General features: G+C 36.4%; 2 protein-coding genes across 3 annotated transcripts in view; one reads left to right on the top strand and one right to left on the bottom strand.

Moving 5' to 3' along the window:
- Positions 1-20764, top strand: part of Top2b (DNA topoisomerase II beta) — a 70036-nt gene extending 49272 nt beyond the window's left edge. For both annotated transcript variants that reach the window (XM_048355961.1, XM_048355960.1), the window contains exons 25-36: positions 47-138; positions 3206-3361; positions 3503-3586; positions 5266-5460; positions 7641-7785; positions 8033-8194; positions 10921-11122; positions 12139-12218; positions 14030-14140; positions 17202-17327; positions 19002-19096; positions 20274-20764. In XM_048355961.1, coding sequence (XP_048211918.1) covers positions 47-138; positions 3206-3361; positions 3503-3586; positions 5266-5460; positions 7641-7785; positions 8033-8194; positions 10921-11122; positions 12139-12218; positions 14030-14140; positions 17202-17327; positions 19002-19096; positions 20274-20441 — 1616 coding nt within the window. In that variant the 3' untranslated portion in view covers positions 20442-20764. The remainder of the gene's footprint in view (positions 1-46; positions 139-3205; positions 3362-3502; positions 3587-5265; positions 5461-7640; positions 7786-8032; positions 8195-10920; positions 11123-12138; positions 12219-14029; positions 14141-17201; positions 17328-19001; positions 19097-20273) is intronic.
- Positions 20765-20837: 73 nt separating this feature from the next.
- Positions 20838-26745, bottom strand: part of Rarb (retinoic acid receptor beta) — a 146979-nt gene continuing 141071 nt past the window's right edge. The window contains exons 6-8 of the mRNA XM_048355968.1: positions 25596-25800; positions 24654-24812; positions 20838-22343 (exon numbers count right to left, since the gene is read on the bottom strand). Coding sequence (XP_048211925.1) covers positions 22147-22343; positions 24654-24812; positions 25596-25800 — 561 coding nt within the window. The 3' untranslated portion in view covers positions 20838-22146. The remainder of the gene's footprint in view (positions 22344-24653; positions 24813-25595; positions 25801-26745) is intronic.

Genomic DNA, 26745 nt, shown 5'->3' with positions numbered 1-26745 from the left:
ATTGAATCTCTTTTCTTGATCCTAACTTTATTTTTCCCTCACATAGAGAATAGGTCAAAGAAAGATTTGATTCAAATGTTAGTCCAGAGAGGTTATGAATCTGACCCAGTGAAAGCCTGGAAAGAAGCACAAGAAAAGGTAATCATTTGCAGAAAAAGACATTCAGAGAAGCTTTTAAAAGCAACTTCCAAAACAAACAACAAAACACTCAATCCCTGTAATTTAAATTTAGTATTGGTAAAGCTACTGAGTTGGCTGTTGGAGACTGAAGTCTTCTGTTTATCCACAGAACAGATACAGTACAGGAATTTGCAGTGCACACTCACTACAAAGTACTTGGCCAGTGTGACTCAACCAGGGCCTGGAGAAATGAGTCCAGGTTTAAGAAGGTAGCTCAGTCTCCTTGGCCTTTTCTTCTGAGCCTGCCATTAAAAGGGTGTCATTTGTGGTGGTGGTTTTTGTGAAATGCATGTCTACTGTCTGGGAATGAGACTGGTAGCACTCAAAATCATTTCACAGTGTTCAGTCTATGGTCACAATATGGCATCTGGTCACCACTCACTTGATCTGGTTTTGGTTAAGGTTGGGAAGATGAGGGACAAAGTACTTTTATTGAATAGTATTTATTGATCACCAAATATGTGTTCTACCCATGCCTAAGAGAGAACTTCATATTGTATTCATTAAGTTGTCCATTTTCAAACAAAGTAGGACAACTAATTCAGAGGATGAATTTGAAGTTTTGAGAATATCTTTAACAGATAGTTTCTTGATGTTGTGTATAAAAGAAAATTTTTTAAAGGCAATACAAATTGTGATTGAGAGCAAATGTAGAAAAGGAAGAAAACTTGAATCTTTTTAGACTTTTAAATAGATTTTATATAAAAAATGTTACCATCTTTTAGAAGTAATTGATTATGTGATATAATTTGAACTGGAATTTTAAGCTTCCTTACATTTAAGAGTTCTCAATCATGTTTTCATCCAACTACTGGAAATACTTTTGTCCTTATGATTTAATCTTTTTCAACTTTGGGGTCAATAAATACCACATATTTAAGTGAGTAATTTAGAATAAAATCTATAGTGAGGCAATTGCATAGTACAATAATAGGTTTACTCACCATTTGAAGAATAGGGCAGGACAAGATGGGCAGCATGTAAAGTTATGATGACTGGAGCATTCGGTTTTCCTCTCAGATGTGTTTTATGAAATTCCAAATTATGGTTTATTTACTACTTGCCCTCCTGTATTATTATCAGTTTAAACTATATCTTTAAAAAATATTAGCTGGTAAACTAAGGATTTAATGCTTAGTTTTAAAAGATAATGGAATCTAGGGTTTTAGAATACCCTTCTGTGGAAGCAGAATTCATGGGTACAGGTTAGCTTGCTTTCAGTCATCACTGCATTATCACTATCAAAATATTTTCAACATCTTGGCCATGTGCACACTTGAAGGGGGTTCCGGTAACAAAGGAACTGCTTTTTACAAGAGCATTCTACTAAAGTTTGAATTATAAAGCAGCTAATTAGATGTTTTCCTAAAACATGATGGATTCTATAATTAAAACCTGAAAACTTTATTTGCATTGACTTGTGATATTTTTTCTTAGTCATATTCCTGTTGAAAATAAATGCATATTTATTCAGAATGCTCACTAACAGGACCTTAGGTATCATCACAGCTTAGAGCAAATGACTTTTAAAGTATTGTTCTACACAGGATTTTATTATACCCTAATTTCTTATAGTAGGCCAAATACTCCATAGTAACACATTGTCTCATGAAAAACATTAAAAACTGTAGAATAGTTTGTCCTAAGTTATCTAGTTATTAACCATCTATCAATTCAACCGTAGAATTCCTTATTTGGCTAATGTTGCTTGAATAAACATATGGTTTTGTTTATGTGATGGAACATCTTGCTTTGCAATTTCATTTTTTATCCTTTTATTTTTAAAGTACACCTAAAGTTTAGTTTGTATAAATACGTTATTTTGTTTAAAAATGAAATTGTAAAGCTGTTCTTTTTGAGTTGTTACCAAATGTGAACTTTTAGCTTGATGGAGTGCCAGGATTCATTTATTCACTTTACAAATTATTTAGTGCTGGCACTGGAGCTTGAACTCGGGGCCTTGTGCTCTCTTGCTTAGCTTTTTCATTCAAGGCGGGTGCTCTACCACTGAGCCATACCTCTACTTCCTAACTTAGTAATTTTTAATGATCTCAGGGTCTTTTTTTGGCCAGTCCTGGGCCTTGGACTCAGGGCCTGAGCACTGTCCCTGGCTTCTTTTTGCTCAAGGCCAGCACTTTGCCACCTGAGCCACAGCGCCTCTTCTGCTGTTTTCCATATATGTGGCGCTGGGGAATTGAACCGAGAGCTTCATGTGTAGGAGGAGGCAAGCACTCTTGCCACTAGGCCATATTCCCAGCCCCCTGATCTCAGGGTCTTGACCAATTTAGATAACAATTTTATTTAATGTCTATTTTTATTAAACTTTTGAAAATAGTCCCACCTAAAATTATTTTCCTTAAATTCATTGTATTTTGAAACTTAATATAAGCATGATGACTTTGTTTATTTTTTATGAAAAAAAAAAAAAACTTGTGAATAAAACTTCCACAAAGCCCTGACACTTCTTACTCTAATTATCCCTTAAATTCTTTAGTGAACTTCTTCTTTTACTCCTCACATGAGTATTCCTGCCTTACATAATATTTTAGTGAGCCAAATGTACCTCAAGTTTCATAAGTGATTTAGTCTGAGCTTCAAATTACTCATTCACCAGTACAAAAACCTAACAACATGCAACGATAAGACATTCTACTCTAAGATGTAATGTCTTCTCCTTTTTAAGATACAGTGTTTTCTCATTAATTTTAAATTGTAGTGTCTTATCATCTTTTTACTGAGAAAATGGCTAATTTTTAAAAATCAATTTCATAGGTAAATAGGGACTAAACAAATATACCATCTCTCTGAAGATTATATTGTGTAATTTTAGAAAATCTTATACTTTTTAAATAGGTAGTAAGTGTACAGGTAACCTTGCAGATAATCTAAATAACTTCACCATCCTGGAGGTGTAGCATTAACAAACAGTGTAGCTTTTGTTGAATTTCTAACTCAATATTTGATAAATTTAAGCATTGATTTGATATTATACAGGAATGTAATAAAAGTTTATTATTTTTTACAGGCAGCAGAAGAGGAAGAAACCCAAAACCAGCATGATGATAGTTCCTCTGACTCAGGAACTCCTTCAGGCCCTGATTTTAATTATATTTTAAATATGTCTCTGTGGTCTCTTACTAAAGAAAAAGTTGAAGAGCTCATTAAACAGAGAGATACAAAAGTATGAACTTTTGTGGGATAAATAATTTCAAACTATTTCAATGTTACCCATATCTTTGATTTTCATTTTCCAAAAATAAGTATTTTGATTTACTTTATATATTTAAAAACTATATTAAACTATACTACCCTTTTATTATAGGGACGAGAGGTCAATGATCTTAAAAGAAAATCTCCTTCAGATCTTTGGAAAGAAGATTTAGCAGCATTTGTTGAAGAATTGGATGTATGTTAACTCTATTAAAATATTTAGAAAAATAGTGTTTGTGAGATAACAATGAAAACTCTTTTAAAATTACCTCAGACTTTCCCTTAGCTGTGTTATTGAATTTATAAGTTCTATGAAGTTCTAAAAAAAAAAACTGTTTCTAGTGTGGCTGAATATAAATGCTATTGAGTTGAAATTCTACTATAATGTCTTAACTAATTTGTAAATTAGCTCATTGATTTAGCTTACTGTTTTCCTAGAAAGATAGGTCAATATGAATATGAATGTAAGTATTTTAAGAGTAGAATAATAATCTCTTTAAACGATTATTTCAGTAATTTTGTTAGAACCTTTTTTCCTCCAAATAAAATTTCAATTAAAAAAAAGTGTAGAGAAAAGATAAGAAATGTAAACTTTTTCTGAATCTTCCTACTTAAAGTATTAGAATCACATTAATGGCATCAGTATGAACATTTTAATTATTACTTAGACCTCATGAGTGCCACATGACTCCATTTCTTTCACAAAGTAGAGATTATGGGCTTTATTATTATTTTTTAGCTATATTGGGGTTTGAACTCAGGGCATTGTACTTGCTAGGCTTCTTTAGTCTAGTTTTAGTTGGTGACTTAAGTTTTTGCTTGGGTTTAGCTCCTGCATCTTCTTTGCAGTGTTCCCTGTGTAGTTGGGATTAAAGACAGGAACCATACCTGGTTTGGTTGTTGAGTTGGGCAGTCTCACTAACTTTTTGCCTGGGCTGACTTTAAACTCTATTCTTCTACTCCACTTTGTTAGTGGCTGGGATTGTAAACATGAGCCACTGTGCCCAGCTATTCACTGGATCTGTAAATGATAACCACATAGTAGGTGCTCTGTAAATTACCTGCTTTTTCTTCAGAATACTAGCTAATGGCCATGCCAACAGTGAAATTCAGGTCCATCTGATTTCAAAGTTTAGTGGTTTTTTTTTTTTAAATTAAACTACTGTACTACAATGACCTCTTTAAATATCTTCCATGAAATGCCATTTTCTCTTGTACCTTTCAAAATCTGTTAATTATTTAAAAGAAAGATTTTATACAGAACCTATGATCTTAACTTTGATTCTGTCCTCATTTATTGCTACATAGATCCCATTAAGTTCAGTGTAAGAATATTAGGACTTCTAATTTTTCATGCTTTTTTACTTTATACATTTATGAATCCTTATGGCTAAAGCAATTTCATACTTGCTTTTTGTGTGTCTGTTAGCACTGGATCTTGAACTCAGGACCTCATGGTCTTGCTCAGCTTTTGGCTGAGAGCTGGTACCACTTGATTCATGCCTCCCAGCCATCTTCATACTTCTTAACAGACCTGCCTTTGTATGGCAATTGTGAGGCTGTCATTAGAATGATAACAGGTCCAAATTTCCTAACATATCATAGGACCCTATTGAAATGACCAGTCAAGCCATTTAGTTACTATTACCCTCTTGTATTACAAATGTGAAGCTAGTTGGGGATTATAACTGAGATATACTGATTTGGAACTTTGTTTATTATTATTATTTTTATTATTATTAGTCTTAGGTTAGATCAATTAAAAGAAAAGCTTTATTCCCTAATGAGTGAGTAAAATTTGTTCCAATTTCTTCTGCAATATGATTATCTTTTCTAAGGAGCTATTTTCATCTTTTTGCTTATAATATACTTCAGAAAGTAGAAGCACAAGAACGAGAAGATATTCTGGCAGGAATGTCTGGAAAAGCAATAAAAGGTAAAGTTGGCAAACCTAAGGTGAAGAAACTTCAGTTGGAAGAGACAATGCCTTCACCTTACGGGAGAAGAATAATTCCCGAAATTACTGCTATGAAGGCAGATGCCAGCAAAAAGTTGCTGAAGAAGAAGAAGGTATGTCACATCTCCTGCTTTATTTAGCATTAGGAGACTATATATGCTTCTTTAATGTATGTGTAAATATAAATATATGTTTATATATTTGTATTATGCTTGTGTTTAATTTTTATTTTTCTAATGTATTTTAATTGTCATAGAAAATTTTATTCTTTCTATGAGAGCAGTACCATCACAGATATGTGGAGAGCTGCTTACTTAAGATTTTTTTGTTGGTTTGTTTCTTTCTGAAAAAAAGTGTTCAGCACAGACTGAGTGTGGTCAGCACAGACTGACCACAAACTCTAGGCTCAAGTGATCCTCTCACGAGTAGATGAAACTAAAGTGTGTGCCATTGTGCCTTTTTTTTTCTTCCTGTTGCCAGTGCTGGGGCTTGAACTCAGGGCCTCCTGCTCTCTGTTGGCTTTTTTTTTTTTTTCCCAGTCCTGGGCCTTACACTCAGGCCCTGAGCACTGTCCCTGGCTTCTTTTTGCTCAAGGCCATTTCTGGCTTTTTCTATATATGTGGTGCTGAGGTCGAACCCAGGGCTTCATGTATAGGAGCCAAGTACTCTTGCCACTAGTCCACATTCCCAGCCCCCAGTTCTATTTTTATAATGAAAAACACTCTACTCATCAACTTTCTAAACTAAAAATGAGTTTTTGCAATGGTGGATCCATATTTATAATTTTAAGTACTTCGGTGGCTGATATCTGAAGATTATGATTTGAAGATAGGGAAAGCAGAAAATTCTGAAGAGACTCCATCTCCAATTAACCAGCCAAACAAAACAAGCTAGACTGGAGTTGTGGTTCAGATGGTAGACTGGCACCCATGAGTGAAAAAACCAAGAGTATGATGCCCTGAGTTAAAGACCTAGTGCGAACACAAACAAATAAAAAAGATAAAATAAATTAAAAAATATATAAACTTCAGGCTAGGCTTAGTGTGTCATGCTTGTATAATCTTACAAATTTCGAAGTTGAAAATTCAGAGGAAAGCAATTTGAGTTGAGTCTGAACAAAGAAAAAAAAGTAAGATCCTATCTCAGTTAAAAAAAAAATTCTGGGGGGCTGGGGATATGGCCTAGTGGCAAGAGTGCTTGCCTTGTATAGATGAGGCCCTGGGTTTGATTCCCCAGCACCACATATAAGAAAATGGCCAGAAGTGGCGCTGTGGCTCAAGTGGCAGAGTGTTAGCCTTGAGCAAGAAGAAGCCAGGGACAATGCTCAGGCCCTGAGACCAAGCCCCAGGACTGGCAAAAAAAAAAAAAAAAAAAAAAAATCTGGGCTTGGATACACCTATCCTGCTGTGTTTGGGAAGTATAATAAGTTGGAGGATTACAATCAGGTTGTCCCAGACAAGAATATAAGACCAATTAAAAAATAACTAAAGAAAAAATGGCTGGAGGCATGGATCAAGTGGTAGAGTGCTTGCCTAGCAAGCATGAGCCCTGAGTTCAAATGTCAGTATCTCCAAATAAATAAATAAGTGAATAAATAAATAAATATACATATATAAACATATATGTATATATACACACATGTACTTCATTTCTATATCAGGACATTTATAGTAGGAAAATATTTACTTATTACACTATTTTTTTTCTTAGTTAAAGAAACTATGAAGCATCTTAAATTGTTCAATAGACGCTATTGAGGACTTTGAAAATTTAACATTTATTTGTCCTTGAGCAAGATGGGCCAGGGTTGTCCAAAAGAAGGAGATGTTAGAAGGACTGGATATGTGTTGGTCTTGAAGAGAGGCTAATGTTTCTGTACAAGCTACCTTACATCTCACACAGAGCATTCGATAGGTTCAACAGGTAGTTGGAGGTAGGCTACTGTAGCTACCTCAGACTTAGGTAGGCTCAGTCTGATTAGAACATGGGAAGTGACTCTTTAAGTGCTGGAAATAGAGATCAGTTTTCTGAGCTGAGCTAATATTTGAAGCATAGAAGCATTTCCTTTTAACCATTGCTTCTAAGTAGCTGTCATCTCATTGAGCATAATAGAAAATTAGATATTAATTGCTGCCAATAAAAGAAACCAAACAAATTTGATTATAGTCATTTGTTAGGGCTTCAATAAGCAAGCAAAAATTTACCTGATATGAAGAAACTATCTATTGACTTGGATTCAGTGTTAACTTGATTTTTATTTGTGCTTCTGCTTGGTTTTCTTTTAATTATCTAGGGTGATTCTGACACCACGGCAGTAAAAGTGGAATTTGATGAAGAATTTGGTGGAACACCAGTGGAAGGTATAGGAGAAGAGGCATTGACCCCGGCAGCCCCTGTAAATAAAGGTCCTAAACCTAAAAGGGAGAAAAAGGAGCCTGGTGAGGAAACAAAATTTACGTATGTGCATGCGTTAGTGTGAGAGAAGAACTATACATGAGTATTATTAACAGTCTTTTGGTTTTTTTCTAATAGTTGAAGTAATGGCGTTAATCTTCATGTATGTTTGTTATTGTCATGAACTTTGCATTATAGCAGCTTCATTTTTCACCAGTGACTTTTATGTAAGTGTTCATATGTACTTTACTGTTTTTTTTTTGTTTTTTTGTTTTTTGTTTTTACTTTTAGGTACCAGGGTTAGAAAAACAACAACAACAACTGGTAAACCTGGTGCAAAAAAAGTGAAGAAACGGAATCCTTGGTCAGATGATGAATCCAAGTCAGAAAGTGACTTAGAAGAAACAGAACCTGTGGTGATCCCAAGAGATTCTCTGCTTAGGAGAGCAGCTGGTATTGTGATGCATTATATGTTTATTTTACTATAGATTGTATATACTTATATTGGTATCATTAGTATTATCAATGTTTCTAGAATACTAAATTATAATTACCTCAGAAGTTACAGTGATGAAGGAAAATTACAGAATGGTCTTTTCTAGTAAAGTTGGACATAAATTATTCTAAATTGAGTCATGTTTTCTTACTGAATTTTATTTCTACTTATTTTAAAGTTTGGGTTATAATCCCTCCATGGCTTTAAGGTATTTATTTATTTATTTAAAATGAACATAGGTAGTGTGCCAGCAGGGATGGATCTATCAGAAGTGCTTTTGTTTTTCACCCCATATAGTGAAAATCTTGAAGAGTCTAATTCTGTGTACAGGCTCTTTTAATAAAAGTAATAAGGTTAGGCTGCAGAATCCTATCTTGTTGTTATATATTGTTATATATGTTGTTATATATATTGTTGAGAATATGATTTAATCCTTCTCCAGTATTTACTAAATTGAAGTATTCAAATAACTAGAATCTGGGGAGATTTTTGTTTTATAGATTCTTCTCAAAATTTCTTAGCTCCCAATTTATTAAAATGAATGATATTATGACCATTATTATTAAAGACCATTATGGTCCTTAAACTCTGATTGACACCTCTTTTGTTTATATACTAGGACTTAAATTCTTTGATTCTTTAATAATCAGGTGACTGAATTTTCTTTTTCTAATGAACTTAGGTATAATATAGATGGATCGTTAATATGAATAACTTAAGTTACACAAAATTTATTAAACTAAATGCTTTCTCATATCTGGTAAAGAAAATATAAAATTACAGAGCATCAAAAAAATTAAAAAGTTTTTACTGTATATACACTTATTAGTACTAAAGAAGGGAAAGGGAATACCAAAATCAAGAGACAAAGGATAAGAAGACAAACCGTTCCAAAAGCAATACTTATAAAACCATTTGGTGTAAACAACTGTAGGACTTATGGTGGGGAGAGAGAAAAGGGGAGGGGGATGTGGGGGGTGGAAATGAGGGAGGAGATAGCAAGTTGCCTTACATATAAAACTGTAACCCTTCTATACTTCACTTTGACAATAAAGAAAAAATAATAATTTAAAAAATTTTGAAAAGTTTTATCCCATAATATATGTTAGAAATTTTAGGCTGGGAATGTGGTTTAGTGGTAGAGTGCTTGCCTTGCATGCATGAAGCCCTGGGTTTGATTCCTTGGCACCATATAAACAGAAAAAAGCCAGAAGTGGTGCTGTGCTCAAGTGGTAGAGTGCTAGCCTTGAGCAAAAAGAAGACAGGGACAGTACTCAGGCCCTGAGTTCAAGCCCCAGGACTGGCAAAAAAAAAATTTTTTTTTAAATAAAATTTATATGTATTATACAAGTAAGCCTTTTCCCATAACTGTTATCTTTTTAGGCATTATTAAAGTGTTGAAGTTTTATGTTTCCTGACTTTTTTGTACATCTGAATTTTTCTGTCTTTGTTATTTATAGTAAAACTAACTGTAAAAAGAGAAAAGGTTTTAATTTAAGAGGCCAAGTTTAGTGCTTTTTAAAGGTATTTTAAGATTGGATCTCATTATATAGTCCAGGTTGGCTATGTAGCCTAGGCTAGCTTTGAACTTGCAATGTGACATTTTCTAGGATTATGGTATATGCTACCATTCCTCTAAGTTTAGCACTTTTTAAAAGAACTGTAAAATTTGTAATTTTTTTTTCATTGACGAAGTGAGAATTTTTTTTACTTGTCTTTTATACAGTGGCCATGTGAGACAAGGCTACACTGGCTGCTTTTGTTAGTGTTTTTGAGTAATATAATCAATTACTACCATTAGTTTGTGTTCCCTTAACACACACAGCATTTACCCCTACCCTCCTGGCAAGTGTAAAACAGATGCTATTTATTATCTTTTGGTTTGATGGTACTGGAGTTTGAACTCAGGGCCTTGCTCTTATTAGGTAGGCACTATACGGCTTGAGCAATGCCCCCAGCCCTTTAGTTGCTTTAGTTATTTTTTAGGTAGGACCTCATATCTTTTCCCAGAACCAGACTCAGACTTTGATTCTCCTACCTACAACTTCCTGCCAAGGTCACTGGCACGTGCCATCAAACCTTGGCTTATTTGTTGAAAATGGGATCGATCTTACTTTTTGCCTGGATTGTCCTTGAACTATGATCCTCCTGATTGTCTCCCAAGTAGCTGTGATTACAGGTGTGAGCCACTCAGATTTTCATTTTCTAAATACTTTTTTTTCCTTTGTTATTTTAAAATACTTCATGTTGATAAGTCTAGGATTTGAGTTTAGCATTCTTCTCTTGTTTTTGAGAGATCTCCATGTTGTTCAAGATGGCTTTGACATCATGGACCAAGAGTGTTTTCTGACTCAGCATCTTGAATAGGTGGAACTGCAGGCATACATCACTGTGCCAGCTAACATTCAATTTCTTGTTGTTTGTTTTTTGTGCCAGTCCCAGAGCTTGGACTCAGGGCATGGGCTCTGTCTCTGAGCTTTTTTGCTCAAAGCTAGTGCTGTACAATTGAGCCACAGTTTCACTTCTGGATTTTTGATACTTAATTGTAGATAAGAATCTCATGGACTTTCCTGCCCAAGCTGGCATTCGACCATGATCTTCAGATCTCAGCCTCCTCAGTAGCTAGAATTACAGGTATAAGCCACTGGTGCCCAGCTAACATTCACTTTTATTCCTTTCCTAGCTGAAAGACCTAAGTACACATTTGATTTCTCAGAAGAAGAGGATGATGATGCTGATGATGATGATGACAATAATGATTTAGAGGAACTGAAAGTAAAAGCATCTCCCATAATGAATGATGGGGAAGATGAATTTGTTCCATCAGATGGCTTAGATAAAGATGAATATACATTTTCTCCAGGGAAATCAAAAGCTACTCCAGAGTAAGTAATGACGTGACTACTGTTCACTAATATGATACACTTCATTGTCTAAGCATTTAACAAAGATCTTATAGTGAGCTATAAGAAATTATTAACATTCTAGGTAAGGTTAATACTGTCGCTATTTCTATAGCACTTGCTCTAATTTAGAGGAAGGATTGGCAAATACCTTCATAAAGGACTTTGTAGTAAATATTTAACTTTTGTTGTTGTATGGCTCAGAAATAGAAATATTTTCTGTCATGAAGGGGATCCTGTCTTAGTTGTTGATTTTTTTTTTTGGCCAGTCCTGGGCTTTGGACTCAGGGCCTGAGCACTGTCCCTGGCTTCTTTTTGCTCAAGGCTAGCACTCTGCCACTTGAGCCACAGCGCCACTTCTGGCCATTTTCTGTATATGTGGTGCTGAGAAATCGAACCCAGGGCCTCATGTATATGAGGCAGGCACTCTTGCCACTAGGCCATATCCCCAGCCCCAGTTGTTGATTTTTGTTAATAATTTTCTGTTAAATTTTGGGCTGATTATTTTGAACAACCATAGAATTTAGTTTAGTGGTATTTTTTTTTTTTTTTTTTTTTTTTTTGCCAGTCCTGGGCCTTGGACTCAGGGCCTGAGCACTGTCCCTGGCTTCTTCTCGCTCAAGGCTAGCACTCTGCCGCTTGAGCCACAGCACCGCTTCTGGCGGTTTTCTGTATATGTGGTGCTGGGGAATCGAACCTAGGGCCTCGTGTATCCGAGGCAGGCACTCTTGCCACTAGGCCATATCCCCAGCCCAGTTTAGTGGTATTTTTAATAACCAGGCCATTGCCCCATTTCCATTCTTACTAGGTGTCTGTGTGTACATAGGTTTATGAAAAAAAGTGTTGTTGCTTTTCCTTGTCTTCAACAGTGAAAGAAAAAGAAATGAAAGAACTAAGGTTTTCTCTGATTACAGTACATGTTACATATTACTTATAGCTTATCAGGATTAAATGAAATGTTTACATTATTTTCTCTTTGTGGTGTTTCTTTCTAATAGAAAGTCTTCACATGACAAAAAAGGTCAAGATTTTGGGAATCTCTTCTCATTCCCTTCATACTCTCAGAAGTCAGAAGATGGTATGCTCTTTTAGTTTTTCACTGGAGAATATATTATCACTCTGTTTGGTAGAGAGTAAACAGTGGATAAGCCATTAGATCAGAACTTAATTTTAGAATTTTTATGAGTTCTATACTTTTTTTACATTTTTTTTCAAAAATTTAATAAGGTGATTTTTTTTTTCTTAAAATGGTGATTTCCCAACTGAGTGATCAGAATAGGCATTATGACAACTAGATGTAACCTCTTAGTGTATGGAGCATCCATATGTTTGTTTGTTTTTTAATGCTGGTCCAGGGTCTTGAACTCAGGGCCTGTGCATTGTCCCTGAGTTTTTTGCTCAAAGCTATCATTCTACCAGTTGAGCCATACCTCTGCTCTGGCCTTTTCTGGCTTAACTGGAGATAAGAGTCCCATAGATTTTCCTGCCAGGGCTGGCTTCAAACCATGATCCTCAGATCTCAGCCTCCTATGTAGCTAGGATTACAGGTGTGAACCACTGACACCTGGCTCAAATCATGATTTTTTTTTTTTTTTTTTTTTTTTTTTGGCCAGTCCTGGGCCTTGGACTCAGGGCCTGAGCACTATCCCTGGCCTCTTCTTGCTCAAGGCTAGCACTCTGCCACTTGAGCCACAGCGCCCCCTCTGGCCGTTTTCCATATATGTGGTGCTGGGGAATCGACTGAGAGCTTCATGTGTAGGAGGCAAGCACTCTTGCCACTAGGCCATACTCCCAGCCCCATCAAATCATGATTTAATACTGAGAAAAATATAAAAATGAATTTTGGAGAATTGAAATTTGATTCCCATCGCAATGTGAATATAATTTTAAAGCTATAAAGGTACTAGTGTAGATACAGATTTGTTTTTACTAAATCCTAGTAGCTCAGAGACTAATCTTCAGAGGAACAAATTTAGTCAGAGTATGCTTTAGATTTCCAGAGCTTTTTGGTTTAAAGTGTTTAAAATCACTTATTGACTCACTGTCTTGCATTTTTAAGTACATATATGTAAAGACTAGACTACTACCTATTATATATAGGGAGAGATAAACATTATATAAAAAGTTATAATAATATTTATCTATACCATAGTAACCATTTAAAAAATACTTGGGGGCTGGAAATGTGGCTTAGCAGTAGAGTGCTTGCCTTGCATGCATGTAGCCCTTGGTTTGATTCCTCAGCATTACATAATCAGAAAAAGCTGGAAGTGCCCCTGTGGCTCAAGTGGTAGAGTGTTAGCCTTGAGCAAAAAGAATCCAGAGACAGTGCTTAGGCCCTAAGTCCAAGCCCCAGGACTGGCAAAAAAATACTTGGTATGGTTTGAGGTAGAAAAGAATTGATTCACAAATTAACCTGATTTATGAACAAAAATGAACTTAACTGACAGTAAATTTGCACGCCTTTAAGATTAGACTTCAATGATGTATCAATTAAAAATATAAATGCATACTATAATGCATACTATTCAGATTTGAACATCAGTACTGATATACTTGATAGGTTAATAATATTATTTGAATAAATACTAAAACAATCACAGTGGACCTTTTTTATATCTCATTTCAAAGTAAATTATATACTTGTTGAACTGGCAGTTACATTTTAAATGATTAGCATTTACTACTGTTAATTTTCACTGCTGCATGCATTTCTGTGTACAGCATTGGTATGATTTTTCCTTTCAGCTTTTAATATATTGTGGATCACATGATAAAAATAGAAACTTACAAGATCAGTTATTTAGCTAAATAGAAGTCATCAAAGAATCAGTTTACTCAGAAGTTTTTATAGAATCTATCTACTAAAAAAAGCTTTGACACTTTCAGATTCAGCTAAATTTGACAGTAATGAAGAAGATGCTGCTCCTGTTTTTTCACCATCATTTGGTTTGAAGCAAGCAGATAAAGTTCCAAGTAAAACGGCAGCTGCTAAAAAGGGTATGCGTTTGATTTTGTTAAGCATTATATAAACCATAATAATTGACATAAAAGGAAACTGTTTCATTTGAAGCTATTTACACCAGGACTTCACTTTATAAGTGTTATACAGTATCAATACAGGGCTAGGAATGTGGCTTAGTGGTAGAGTGCTAGCATGCATGAAATCCTGGATTCAGTTCCTCAGCATCACATAAACAGCTCAAGTGGTAGAATGCTAGCCTTGAACAAAAAGAAGTCAGGGACACACTGAGTTCAAGCCCCAGGAATGGCAAGAAAACCCCAAGAAACCATAATCATAAAGTATCAGTATAATCCCACTTATTGTCTAATCATGTGAAAGGATTCTAAAATGTCTATAAGACTATATTATAAAGCAATGTAATTATAATATAACCCTATGCATTGATAATTAAAAATAGTTTTCTAGTAAAGCTACTTGTTAGGTTGTAAAGTAGAGTGCGTTTGTTTCGATAATGCCCTTATACTGTTTCCTATGTCACTCATGTCTTTAGTCTGTATGTGGAGGGAATTGAGCTGGGATCTTCTTTTTCTTTGTTAGTCATATAGCTTCTTTCTTGTCCATAGTCTTATGTTATCAGTGAACCAATGAATCAAATAATGTTACTATTACAAGATGTAATAGAGTTGTCTTTTTAAAGGAGGTAACTATTAGTGCTTTGTCTTTGAAAAATAATACTTAACACATCTAATTGAGATGTTATATAAGAAAACAATTACATAATATGGACTAGCCACTTAAATATCCTAAAAGTCAACAGCATACAGCATCAATATAGACATATGTATGTTAAAATATATAGCAGGACAACAGCAAACAGTCTGAATGCACTAGAACTGGGGTGAGACTGGTTATGGATGTCTCTAGCTGATACACTAGGGGATACATCCATCCAGGATGCCCTTCTTCCATACACTGTCTGTGTTTCTTTGCCCACGAATTTTGGCTATGCGGCTGTGCTGGAATATTAAAACACTCTTGACCCCAATTACTTGTAACCAGTGGTTGTGAAGAACTGATCTATAGGAGCTGGCCTATAAGCTCAGTGCCCTTGCTTCTCAGGCAACCTAATATCTCCAGCATATGTTTTATACTGGCTCCCTCAAGTCCCCCATCAAGATTAATTAGGCTTCTATAGTCATAAGTGACTTGATAATTTACCTATTAATAGCTGCACTTATTTGTTTGTTTCTTTATTTTGTGGTATGGTGTTTTGAATTGAGGAGGTCAGGGCCTCCTAAGTACTCTACCACTTGAGTCACGTCCCCAGCCCTTTCTGCTTTATTTATTTGGGTCTAGTATCCTGCTCTTTTGCCCAGGGACTACTAACATGGTCCCCAAAATAACCCAGATTATAAGTGTCAGTTGCATCTATCTTTATCTCAGTTTTAGGCTTCATTCCATCACCTCCTAAATAAATATTTGTTCTTCAATTCTTGTCTTGGGATAAGGCAGTTTTAAATGTGGGGAACCCACAGTGAGATATACCCTATAATTTTCCTTTAAGTACCTTCCTCTCTTCCTTTCTTTCTTTTTCTTTCCTATTTCCTTCCTTCCTTCCTTCCTTCCTTCCTTTCCTCCCTCCCTCCCTCCTTCCTTCCTTCCTTCCCTCCCTCCCTCCCTCCTTCCTTCCTTCTTTTCCTCTAATTGTTCTATTTAAAAAATTATCCTTAAGTAGTTTTTACAAAGAAGTTGACATTACAAAGAAGTTGTGATTAACAAAGCAGTTTATGAATACAATGTCTCTTGATCACTGGTCACTCTTTTCAACATTCTTACCCGTGCTTCCCAACCCACCTCTTCCCTTTTCTTAATTTTGTAGGCTGTATATTGAATTTTTGACTACATTCTCCTTTCTCCTCTTCATTTGTCTACCCTTTTCCCCTTGACCTCACCCCATCCCTTTCATGTACCCATTTCCTGGTGATTCATTTTAGTGAAATATGTTTTTGCCTTTCTAAGGAATTACATTATTTGAATTCTCCCTCCAATCTACCATATTTCAGTTAATACAATTATATACACTTGCATATCACCTACTGTATTTACTCACAAATTTATGAGCTAATTCTAGCTTCTACATATGAGGGAAAACATGCAACCATTGTCTTTCTGGACCTAATTCACTTAACATAATTTTTCCAGGTCTTTCTGTTTGTTTACAAATGATACAATATCATTCTTTCTAATAGATGACTAAAATTCCATTGTGTAGATATGCCACATATATTTGATCCATTTGTCCATTGAGGAACATCTGAGCTGATTCCATACCTTAGCTGTGGTGAATAGTGCTGCAATGAACATGAGTGTGCAAGGATCTTGTCTCTAGTTCATCAGATTGATAGTATATGAATACGTATCTGTGGAATCAATACTGGTTTTTAATTTTTAATAGAAAAGTCTGAAGTTCATTCAGATCTACTCAATACATTTTCCTCTAGTTTTTCTTACATAAGTAAAAACTAATGCTTGATATGCAGATGAAGCTGAACAATAAGGTCTATTTTAAAAACAAAATACAGTAAACTGAAGGCCTTTGTGTCTTGTCTAGGATTTTCATATTACTTTTTACATAAAAATGCCATGTCTGGATTTCAGTTATTGGATGGAATTGGATTGTTTTTACGCATTGTATTTGATGTTCCCATAAAAATCCCATTTTTTTCACTAAGTCATTTTTTTAAAAAACTACAACTTAATATGTTGCTGTACTTGAGTTATAATTAATATGTCAAAGATGCTACATTTTTGCTATGCCTATACTATATTTAAAATTACTCTTTAATTTATTTTAATTTCCCTTGTTTAAAATCACAATTGAATTATTTAAAAGCAAATTATACCTAAGTAAGAGCATTTGTCATCTATGAGAGGCCATTTGCCTTTAAGTTGGTACCAAGCAGAGGAACCTTTCATTAGTTCAGGTTATTCCATCTCTTATCAGCAATAAGAAATCTCAGTTGTACAGATTTTGTTTCAGTTTGGTTTGTTGGTAAGTACATTTATTAATTTATGGTATGGATATTTGCTTAATAGGAAAACCATCTTCAGATATAGCCCCTAAGCCCAAGAGAGCCCCTAAACAGAAGAAAGTAGTAGAGACCATAAACTCTGACTCAGATTCAGAATTTGGCATTCCAAAGAAGACTACAACACCAAAAGGTGAGGATTGTCTGTAAGTCATATGGTCAAGATTTAGTTTCTTATACTTCACTGAATTTAGATAGATCGAATAATACCTACTTTATTTCAAATTGTGTTACTTGGCAATAAGTGGTATATAATAAGAATTCATTGGGTTAGAGTACAGGAAATGGTGTAATATAGTCCCAGTCACTTTGTTTTAGCAATCAAGCAGTGAAACTCATGTAAGTAAGAATACCTAAGGGGGCTAGGAATGTGGCCTAGTGGTAGAGTGCTTGCCTAGCAGGCATGAAGCCCTGGGTTTGATTCGTCAGCACCACATAAACGGAAGAAGCCAGAGGTGGTGCTGGTGGCTCAAGAGGTAGAGTGCTAGCCTTGAGCAAAAAGAAGCCAGGGACAGTGCCCAGGCCTTCAGTTCAAGCCTCAGGGCTGTTAAAAAAAAATATGTAAGGAGGGCTTAGAGGGTCCCCTATAACAAATATATTGCATGTTGTTATTAAAAAGGTAGATTAGGTCATGGTAGGACACCATACTGAGGTGTGGCACTCATTGGGATCATTGGAATGAGGCTAAATAGAGTAGGACTCCTAGGCTAGTACATATTCCTTTTCTGAGGAATGAAATAGGTGTAACTGGGGCCACATAGGAATTAGCACCAGTTCTTCCTAGCACTCCATTCCCTTTGCCTACAGAATCTGTAAAGATGCTTGGAAAAAAATACATATATAGAGCATAATAGAATTTTGAGTAGCTAATTCGCCTTTTATATAACTTAAGAATAGTTTTAGTCATGTGTCGATTTTACTTCTTGAAGGAGTGGTTGGAATAAGGAGCTAAAGTCCCCTAGGGAAACAGAATAGAAGGGTAGAAAAGTAGGGAGATCAAAAATTAAACTATGCATGGTTTGAAGCATTTATAAATTTATAAATACTGTTTCATTGCTTTATTTAATTAACATTGACATATCAGGATCAGTTTTACTGGTGCAGTTTAGATCTATAGGATTTTTTTTTAAGATCTAGAATTGAAATTTAGTTTTATTGTTTTTCTCCTGACATCATGGAGAGATTGAAAACATCTAGCCACTAAAAGATAACCTTCTTTTCTTTCCTCTTCCAATGATAAGAGTAAGGACTTAGGTAGGTTAAAAAAATGCTGTATATAGTCAGTATAGCTTTGACAAGCAATAGGAATTTGAAAGGTTATTTTATGTTAATACTGGGAGAGTGTAAGGATGTGACTGTGATATGTAAAACTGAAAATATTTTAAGCCTTATAATAGTTCAGTGTTAATTCTTAAAAAGCATGTAATTACTTTTTTAGTAAAAAGGTGTTTTGTTGTCTTTTGAAAAGTATTGATTTTATAACAAATTGGAAATTAAGAAAAAAGTTTTTCAGTCATGTGTAACTTAAGAAGCATCCTTAAAAGAGATTTCCTTCTCAGTTTCAAGGACCATGTATATAAAATGCCAATATTCTCTCAGCGGTGCAGTTGTGAAAATTTGCCTTTAGGATTTTCCCACTAGTTTGAATGTATTTGGGAAATACTTCATGTACGCCAGAGTGACAGATGGTCTTCTAGTACCCAATTGAGTAGGCATTTCAGAGGAGCTGTCATGCTTGGCATTTATCTTCTTATGTTGCATTTATCATTGGGAGGGGAAAAAAACCCAACTTTTATATCATTTTAAGGTAAAGGCCGAGGGGCAAAGAAAAGGAAAGCATCTGGCTCTGAAAATGAAGGTGATTATAACCCGGGCAGGAAAACATCCAAACCAGCAAGCAAGGTAATCAAGAGCATTTTCTTAGTGATGGTTCTATTTCCCATGATCTGTAACCGTTGTTGTAACAGTTTTAAACTTCAAGTCTCTCATTACTTGGAGGCTTATGTATTGTTAAAGAATTATTCAGCATACATTTATATAGTCAAGTTTAGTTCTTACATAAACTTTATGCTATAGATTAACCTAGTATATTCTCCTTTGTCCACTGAGCTGTAGTTTATGCTACTTGAAATTACACTATATCTTTTTTTTTTTTTTAGTGATTCACCAAACTGCCCATTTGTGGTTCTGTGCCACGCCACCCCACTGCCACCCTACCCCCCCCATTCCCTTCCATGCTGCAGAAAGGAATTCTTTCTGAAAGATACTAAGAATCAGCGCAGCATTCTTTTTTTTTTGCCAGTCCAGGGCCTGAGCACTGTCCCTGGCTTCTTTTTGCTCAAGGCTAGCACTCTGCCACTTGAGCCACAGCACCACTTCTGGCCATTTTCTATATATGTGGTGCTGGGGAATCGAACCCAGGGCTTCACGTATACGAGGCAAGCACTCTTGCCACTAGGCCATATCCCCAGCCCCACTATATCTTTTTTTAAAAACTTGGACTAACTTTATTTTTTAAACTGACTTTGACCGTAGGCAGGTATTCCTAATTAATCTGGCTCTTCTCCAGATATACTCTCTTTTAGGTAAATGAATGGTGTTTATGTTCTACTTCCATTTTCTCATCCTATTTACTTACAATACAAACATAGGTGATTCTAGCTTTATGCTGCTTTGTACTTGACCTCTTTCATTCAGTCTCATCTTCTATGCCTCTCTAGCTCTTAATGGTGATTCTGCTCTGCATTTTCTATAGACAACTTATAATCGTGTGAACTCACACTGTGCATGATCTTGTTTTATTCCTCTGAATTCTTGATATGTATATAGAAGTAGGAAAACTTAAATTTGTATTCATCAAGGCACTGTGCATACTTGTAATATGTAACAATGGTGGTGTACTTTTGTCCTTTTCCTTCCCAAACTGGTTTTATGCTTAGATTAGCATTACAGTTCTGATTTTAAAAGCATAATTATTTATAACACTTACTAAGTCTAGGTGACATATGAATTGTACTTCTTAGACTGGAAATCTCCTTAACTTTTGGGCTTTACATCTGTTTTCTTTTTTAATGTCTAGAAACCGAAGAAAACATCTTTTGATCAGGATTCAGATGTAGACATCTTCCCCTCAGACTTTACTTCTGAACCACCTTCTCTACCACGGACCGGTCGGGCTAGGAAAGAAGTAAAATATTTTGCAGAGTCTGATGAAGAGGAAGATGTTGATTTTGCAATGTTTAATTAAGTGCCCATGGGCACAAACATTTTTCAACAAATACCTTGTGTTGTCCTTTTGTCTTTTCTGTCTCCGACTTTTGTACATCTGGCTTATTTTAATGTGATGATGTAATTGATGGTTTTTTTTATTATTGTGGTAGGCCTTTTAACATTTGTTCTTACACATACAGTTTTATGCTCTTTTTTACTCATTGAAGTGTCATGTCATGTCTGATTGGCTTGTAGAGTTGTTATAGACTGCCGTGCAATAGCACAGATTTTAATTGTCATGGTTGCAGATTACAAAACTGCTTTTTGAAATGAAATTTAAACATTAAAAATGGAACTGTGTTCTCTGTCTCTTTACTGAAGGCTAAAAAGTAGACGCTTCCACACATCTTTAAAATAAATATATTTTATTCTTTGCCAGGAGACTCCATGGAAAAAGGTAAACAGTATATGAACATAGAAAGCATTGTTAAACAATCTCAATGTACAAACAGAGCCAGTGAAAGTACATCACAGACTTGCTAATATATATATAAAAAAAATTCACTAGTGCTTAAATGAGAACTAAGAACCAGACACTTGTTTTTGTTAACCACTCTACCACAGCTTTCACTCTGCTTCATAGTGATTGAACAAGGTTGAAGAAGGCAGAGTCTATGCCATGCCTTTGGGAGTTAACGTTAGCCCCTTGGCATCAAGAAGACTGGAAAAAACAAGAAAAACAATGCCAATAACAGGCCTGAACCAGGCAGGACACTGGAATTACAAGGTCTGGGTGGCAGACCAGGCTGCTAATTATCCCACGAAATTTCCTTAATGGCTTGTGAACAGGTAAACAAACATATTAACACTGAAAAGTGTTTTTGCCTTGGAGGCTATCATAACTGTAAAAATGTAGTATCTTTTAAAAAAATTATCGTGTAGTATGTCCTTAAGTAAAACACTTTTAATTTAAACCACTTTTTAAATTTTAAAGTGACATTGACAATTGAACAAATGACATTGGATGAACTGAGCTGGCAGTTACACTGATACAGAATTCCCTTCTGCTAGTGCAGTGAATGTGTATACTTTTACTGGGCAACATGAAATAAAAGATGCAACTGAGAGCATCAAAAAGCAAGGACAAGCTTCCATACTAACTAAATTAGAATATCTTTAGCCTTATCTTGTCATACTGTACAATAGTCCTGTTTTCTTACCTTAATGTCTTGATAATTCCATGAAAGCAAGACCATTATCTTTTTGAACCTTTCTTAGGTGGATGTGTACAGTAGTCTATTTCATAACCTGGGTGTCTTGGTTATCGAGTATGCAAGACAAAAGGAAAGCACCAAACATACAGTATAGAAAGAACAGAGCCGTACTTCTGTATGTACAAAGTCTTCAGAAACTTAACCAGGGGTAAATCATTTCAATTGGGTCTTTGCCATGCAATCTTGACTGTTCAAAGAGGAAAATAGAAGCCTTTAACTAGTTTCTGGTTGCGCGAAATGGCTGAGTTTTAGAATTTGAAAAGTTGGTATTTGTAGGCAAGTTACACAGTGAAGAGTATATATATATTTATATATATATATATTGATACATATGAAAACTTCTTGGTCCTTCTTGGGTTTTAGTATATTTTCAGTCCAAAAACTAAGCAGCAGTAAAAATGGTTTTCCTTGCATTTTCAATCCTGGAAGTGAAGGTCCTAGGAATGTTTGGAGCAGCTGGGAAGTGTCTCATTGCACCAGTGGTGACTGACTCACTCCGCTGGTTTCCACCGAGCTGGGTGAGATGCTGGGACTGTGCTCTGCTGTGTTCCCACTGGAATTGGGGGTCAAGGGTTCATGTCCTTCAGAATTCTCCAGCATTTCCTGAATGAGAGGAGGCATTGATCCAGGAATTTCCATTTTCAAGGTAATTACACGTTCTGCACCTTTTAGAAAGAGATAATAGAAAACCTGGTTAAGATAAGGATGCAAGCTAGATGAGAAGGTTCTCATCTCCATCTACCTTTAAAAGCAGTGTTTCCTCAGACTTATTTTGAATGAGTGATACAATACAAATGTGTCCTTTGTCCTTGGAAAGGATCCATTTATTACTATAGTGTATTTAGAGAAAAATGCTGTTGGCGTACTGTGAACTCAGAATCACTGGGTTCTCAATCAGCTCAGGGTCAGAACTTGCTGATCCGGATCAGGGCTTTTTACTATGGGAGGTGTTTGTGCTTCTTTCACAGAAACCACAGCTGCTACTGCTGGGCTACTTGAAACCAAAGCAGTTTCTACTTGAAGTAGCTTCACTTTTCTAGAAAAATAGCATAATTACAAAGAGAACTTTCTGATGAAAGACCAGAAAGACATGATCTTAAAAATGAGATACAATTAAAGGACACCAGTTACCCACAGTGGAAGAACTGACAAGTACCTTGACCTAACTAACCACACATGCTCATTAAATTTGTTCAATGCAATTAAGAAAATGGCTTCATTTGCATTAGCTACTTTTCAAGTGGTTGCGAACCATGTGGCCAGTGGCTACTGTATTCGTGCAGATTGTAGAATATTTCCACAATCACAGCAAATTCTATTAAGCATCACTGTCCTAGATTGATAAAGAGCCTTGTTTTTGTTTTTAATCGAAGATATTCCTAATTAGATTATTCAAGCACTAACTGGCATCTATTTGCTCTTTGTTTTTCTCAATTCCATGCTAGGGATGAACACAGAATATCTCACCAAAGAGATCAGGTAGAAGGAGCTTAAGAATCCAGCCTCCTTGTCCCTGAAATTTACTGTGTCCCTTCCTTCCTTCCTTCCTTCCTTCCTTCCTTCCTTCCTTCCTTCCTTCCTTCCTTCCTTCCTTCCTTCCTTCCTTCCCTCCTCCCTCCCTCCCTCCCTCCCTCCCTCCCTCCCTCCCTCCCTCCTTTCCTCCTTCTTTCTCTCTTTTTTTCTTTCTTCCCTCTTTCTCACTCTTTCTCCTTCCTTCCTCTCTTTCTTTCCCTCCCTCCCTTCCTTCTTTCTTTCCTTGCCAGTTCTGGGGCTTGGACTCAGGGCATGGGAACTATCCTTGAGCTGCTTCTCATCAAGGCTGGCACTCTACCACTTGAGCCACAGTGCCACTTCTGGCCTTTTCTAAGTAGTTTATTGAAGATGAGAGTCGCACAGCTTTTCCTGTCTGGGATGGCGTCGAGCTGCAATCTCCAGATCTCAGCCCTTGAGTAGCTAGAATTACATGTGTACACCAATGGAGCCTGGCTCACTGTGTTCTTTAAGTACTTGCTGCAGTGTAGAGTCATTTTCTTGGTTTGCCAAGGTCCTTAGGTAGAGAGCACACTAATGGAGAAGAGAGGTGACAAATAATAGCATATTTGGGAGACGGATTTTTCTCTACGTAGAAGAGCCCAGCTCTAACACTCAACTGTGCTATGGCTCTAGGTAAATCTGTATTTGCTTGAGTTGCCACACAAACTGAAAATTATTAGGCAAGGAATAGTTACACTGCTCAGGATGACAAGACTTCCTTTGCTCAGAAGAATGCAGAAGTAAATCTGCCTATACACAAAGAGCAATGGCTACATGACAGAAATTTAGCCAACGACAATTACCCTAAGTACAAATTAATTTTCTTTGGTTGTTCAGGAAAAACCAAAGTCAGGTTTATATAAACTAGAGATGTATGAAAAGCTAGAATGGAGATATGAACTGCCATATAGTACATTCTTAAAAAAAGGTTTTCTAATTAGTCATCAGAATTTTACAACTAATTTGTTAAGATCGTCAATGCCAAGTGTGGTGGTACATTTTTGTAATCCCAGCTACTCTGGAAGTGGAGGTCGGAGCATTGCAGTTCAAGGCCAGCCAGGGCAAAGACAGTGAAAACCTGTATCAAATACAAAACACATATGAAAGGGCTGAGGGTATAGCTCAAGTGGCAGGATGTTTTCTTAGCAAGCAATGAAGAGGCCTTGGGTTCAATCCCTAGTAGCACAAGGAAATAAAAAGTCACAGAGTACCAGTTAGCAGGAATCCCGTGTTTGGAGATGAACTGAACACATCGCAAGCCTAGGAGTAAAGTTGAGGTTAGTGTGTATTCATGTGAGCAGTGTTAATTTCGCTTTGACTCCAGTGATATATGAGTTCCAAAGCATATATATGTAGCCAAGACACCGTGAATTAAGACATGGTTTTAGAAAGAATACCCTCTGGGCAGGCCCTCCGAGGTGCGTGTACAAACATAAACATACCCTTCGCACTGATGCTGCGGAGGTCTGTGATTTTCATTAAGATCTTTGGGAACATGTGAGGTTTACTGGGTCGTCTTTTTCTAATGTAAATTTTTAATGCTTCCAGCAGCGGTTCTTGTAGCTTATCTACTTTTGTTGGTTCCTCAAGGTCCTGGCGGTCTAGACATCAGGAAGAAAATGTGAAACAATCAGTGTCAGAACAGAAATGGTGTACATACCCTCTCCCGGATTGCCTGTTCCTACTCTATTTGGACTGTTAATTTGGTGATCCAGTTACACATTGATTTGAGCACCTATGCAGTTGCTTTCCTCGGTAATACTTGGTCCAAAGCACATTCTGTTTGCTTTTTTCAGGGAATTACCTCTTATAACCAGGAGATGTCAGTGTTGAGCTGAATTACAAACAAACCTTGAGTAAGATGGTTATAAAAGCAAGGTAAATCTGCCCCTTAATTAAAGCCATTACTTTCTAACCACTTGAGGTTCAGCCTCCTGTAAGCCAGCAGGGGTCACTACAAAGAAGAAAAGCATATTTTACTCCAGTCCTCCAGGGACTGGTGGGGAAGCCCAGGCAATAACTTGTATTCCCAGCCACTATATTAACAAACTGAACATGCAATTCCCTTGGGTCATCATTAAAACGTCCCTAGGTAGTTTATTTTATAATAGTATGGTCCTGCCTTCTAAAAAAAAAAAAAAGACACGTGGAAGCAGGAGAAATAGCATTTTGGCATTTCAGAGCACAAGGATCTCAAATCTTATCTTTAAAATTTACATAAAATACAGAAATGTAATCCAGAAAGATGCAACAAACCCAGGCATGTGTGATTTATTCACATGCCTTGCCCCATGCAGAACAAGTCCAGAATGGAAACAAGGGATTTCCCCAAAGTTCTAAGTTGTTCTTCATGGCCCCGTGAGGATTTTCTAGGAAGCCGGTACCTCCACAGATTAGGCAGATGGCACTGAGAAGGCCTGTTTCTGTGTCATCCATTTCCAAAGGCAGGAGCTGGTTGGCAAAGGTGAATACAAGGTCCGTGAGAGGACCAAATCCAGCGTTGTGCATCTGAGTTCGATTTAGGGTAAGGCCATCAGAAAAGGTCATGGTGTCTTGTTCTGGGGTATACCTGGTACAAATTCTAAGGATCTGAAAGAAAAACAAATGTATTTGGTGGGTCATCTAAGCCATTCAGCCTGTCAGTCCTGTGAGCAGAAATCACGTGTAAGGAAGTTGTAAAAGTTTCCAAGGAGCTCAGGCATCAGTTCCCAGGGCAGTCTGTCCTGCTTCAGATGCCTAATGCCTTCTAGCTCTTTCATTAAAACACTACAAAAAATAAAAAAATAACATTATGTAGGGAATAATAAGCAAGACACATCTGTACCCTTTTATACCAACTCTGGGCTTGACCACAGGACTAGATTTGACCACTGGGGTGACAGAGACTTAGAAAATGTTTGTCTCTGTCACATGCCCACTGACTCATAGTTACCTCATCTCCCAGTCCCCAAGCCCAAAACCTAAATCAGGTTTTATGACTTCTATCTCAGGACTGATTTGGACCTCAGTGTAATTTGTCCCCAGGGCCTTTGTACACCTGCTGAGATATTAACGGTGACCCTACCTGGGGCTCAGGAACTTAGAGCTGATGGCCAGGAAACACACACTTCACGTGTATAAAGGGCTGAAATACCTAAATGAGGACTTGTTTTCAAACTTTTTTTTTCTGGTCATGGGGCTTGAACTCTGGGCCTGGGCTTTTTCCTTGAATTTCTTTCTGCTCAAAACTAGCTCCCTACCACTTGAGCCACAGCACCACTTCTGGCCTTTTCTGAGTAGTTTATTAGAGAAAAGAGTCTCACTGACTTTCCTGCCTGAGCTGGCTTTGAACCTTGATCCTCAGATCTCAGCTTCCTGAGTAGCTAGGCATGAGCCATTGGTGCCCGGCTTTGTTCTCAAAATTCTTAGTGCTCCTATTGTATGGCCAAGTGGAAGGTCCCTAGTCATGAGATCACAAATCAATACCACAGCCATGTTTTCTCACTGGCTGAATATCATTTTTGTATAAAACTGAGGTCATATGAGAGATTTAAA

Source organism: Perognathus longimembris, chromosome 10 (assembly GCF_023159225.1).
Source record: "Perognathus longimembris pacificus isolate PPM17 chromosome 10, ASM2315922v1, whole genome shotgun sequence".
In the NCBI taxonomy this organism is placed as follows: domain Eukaryota; kingdom Metazoa; phylum Chordata; class Mammalia; order Rodentia; family Heteromyidae; genus Perognathus; species Perognathus longimembris.
Note: the sequence above shows the minus strand (reverse complement) of the source record. Positions and strands in the feature narration are given on the sequence as shown.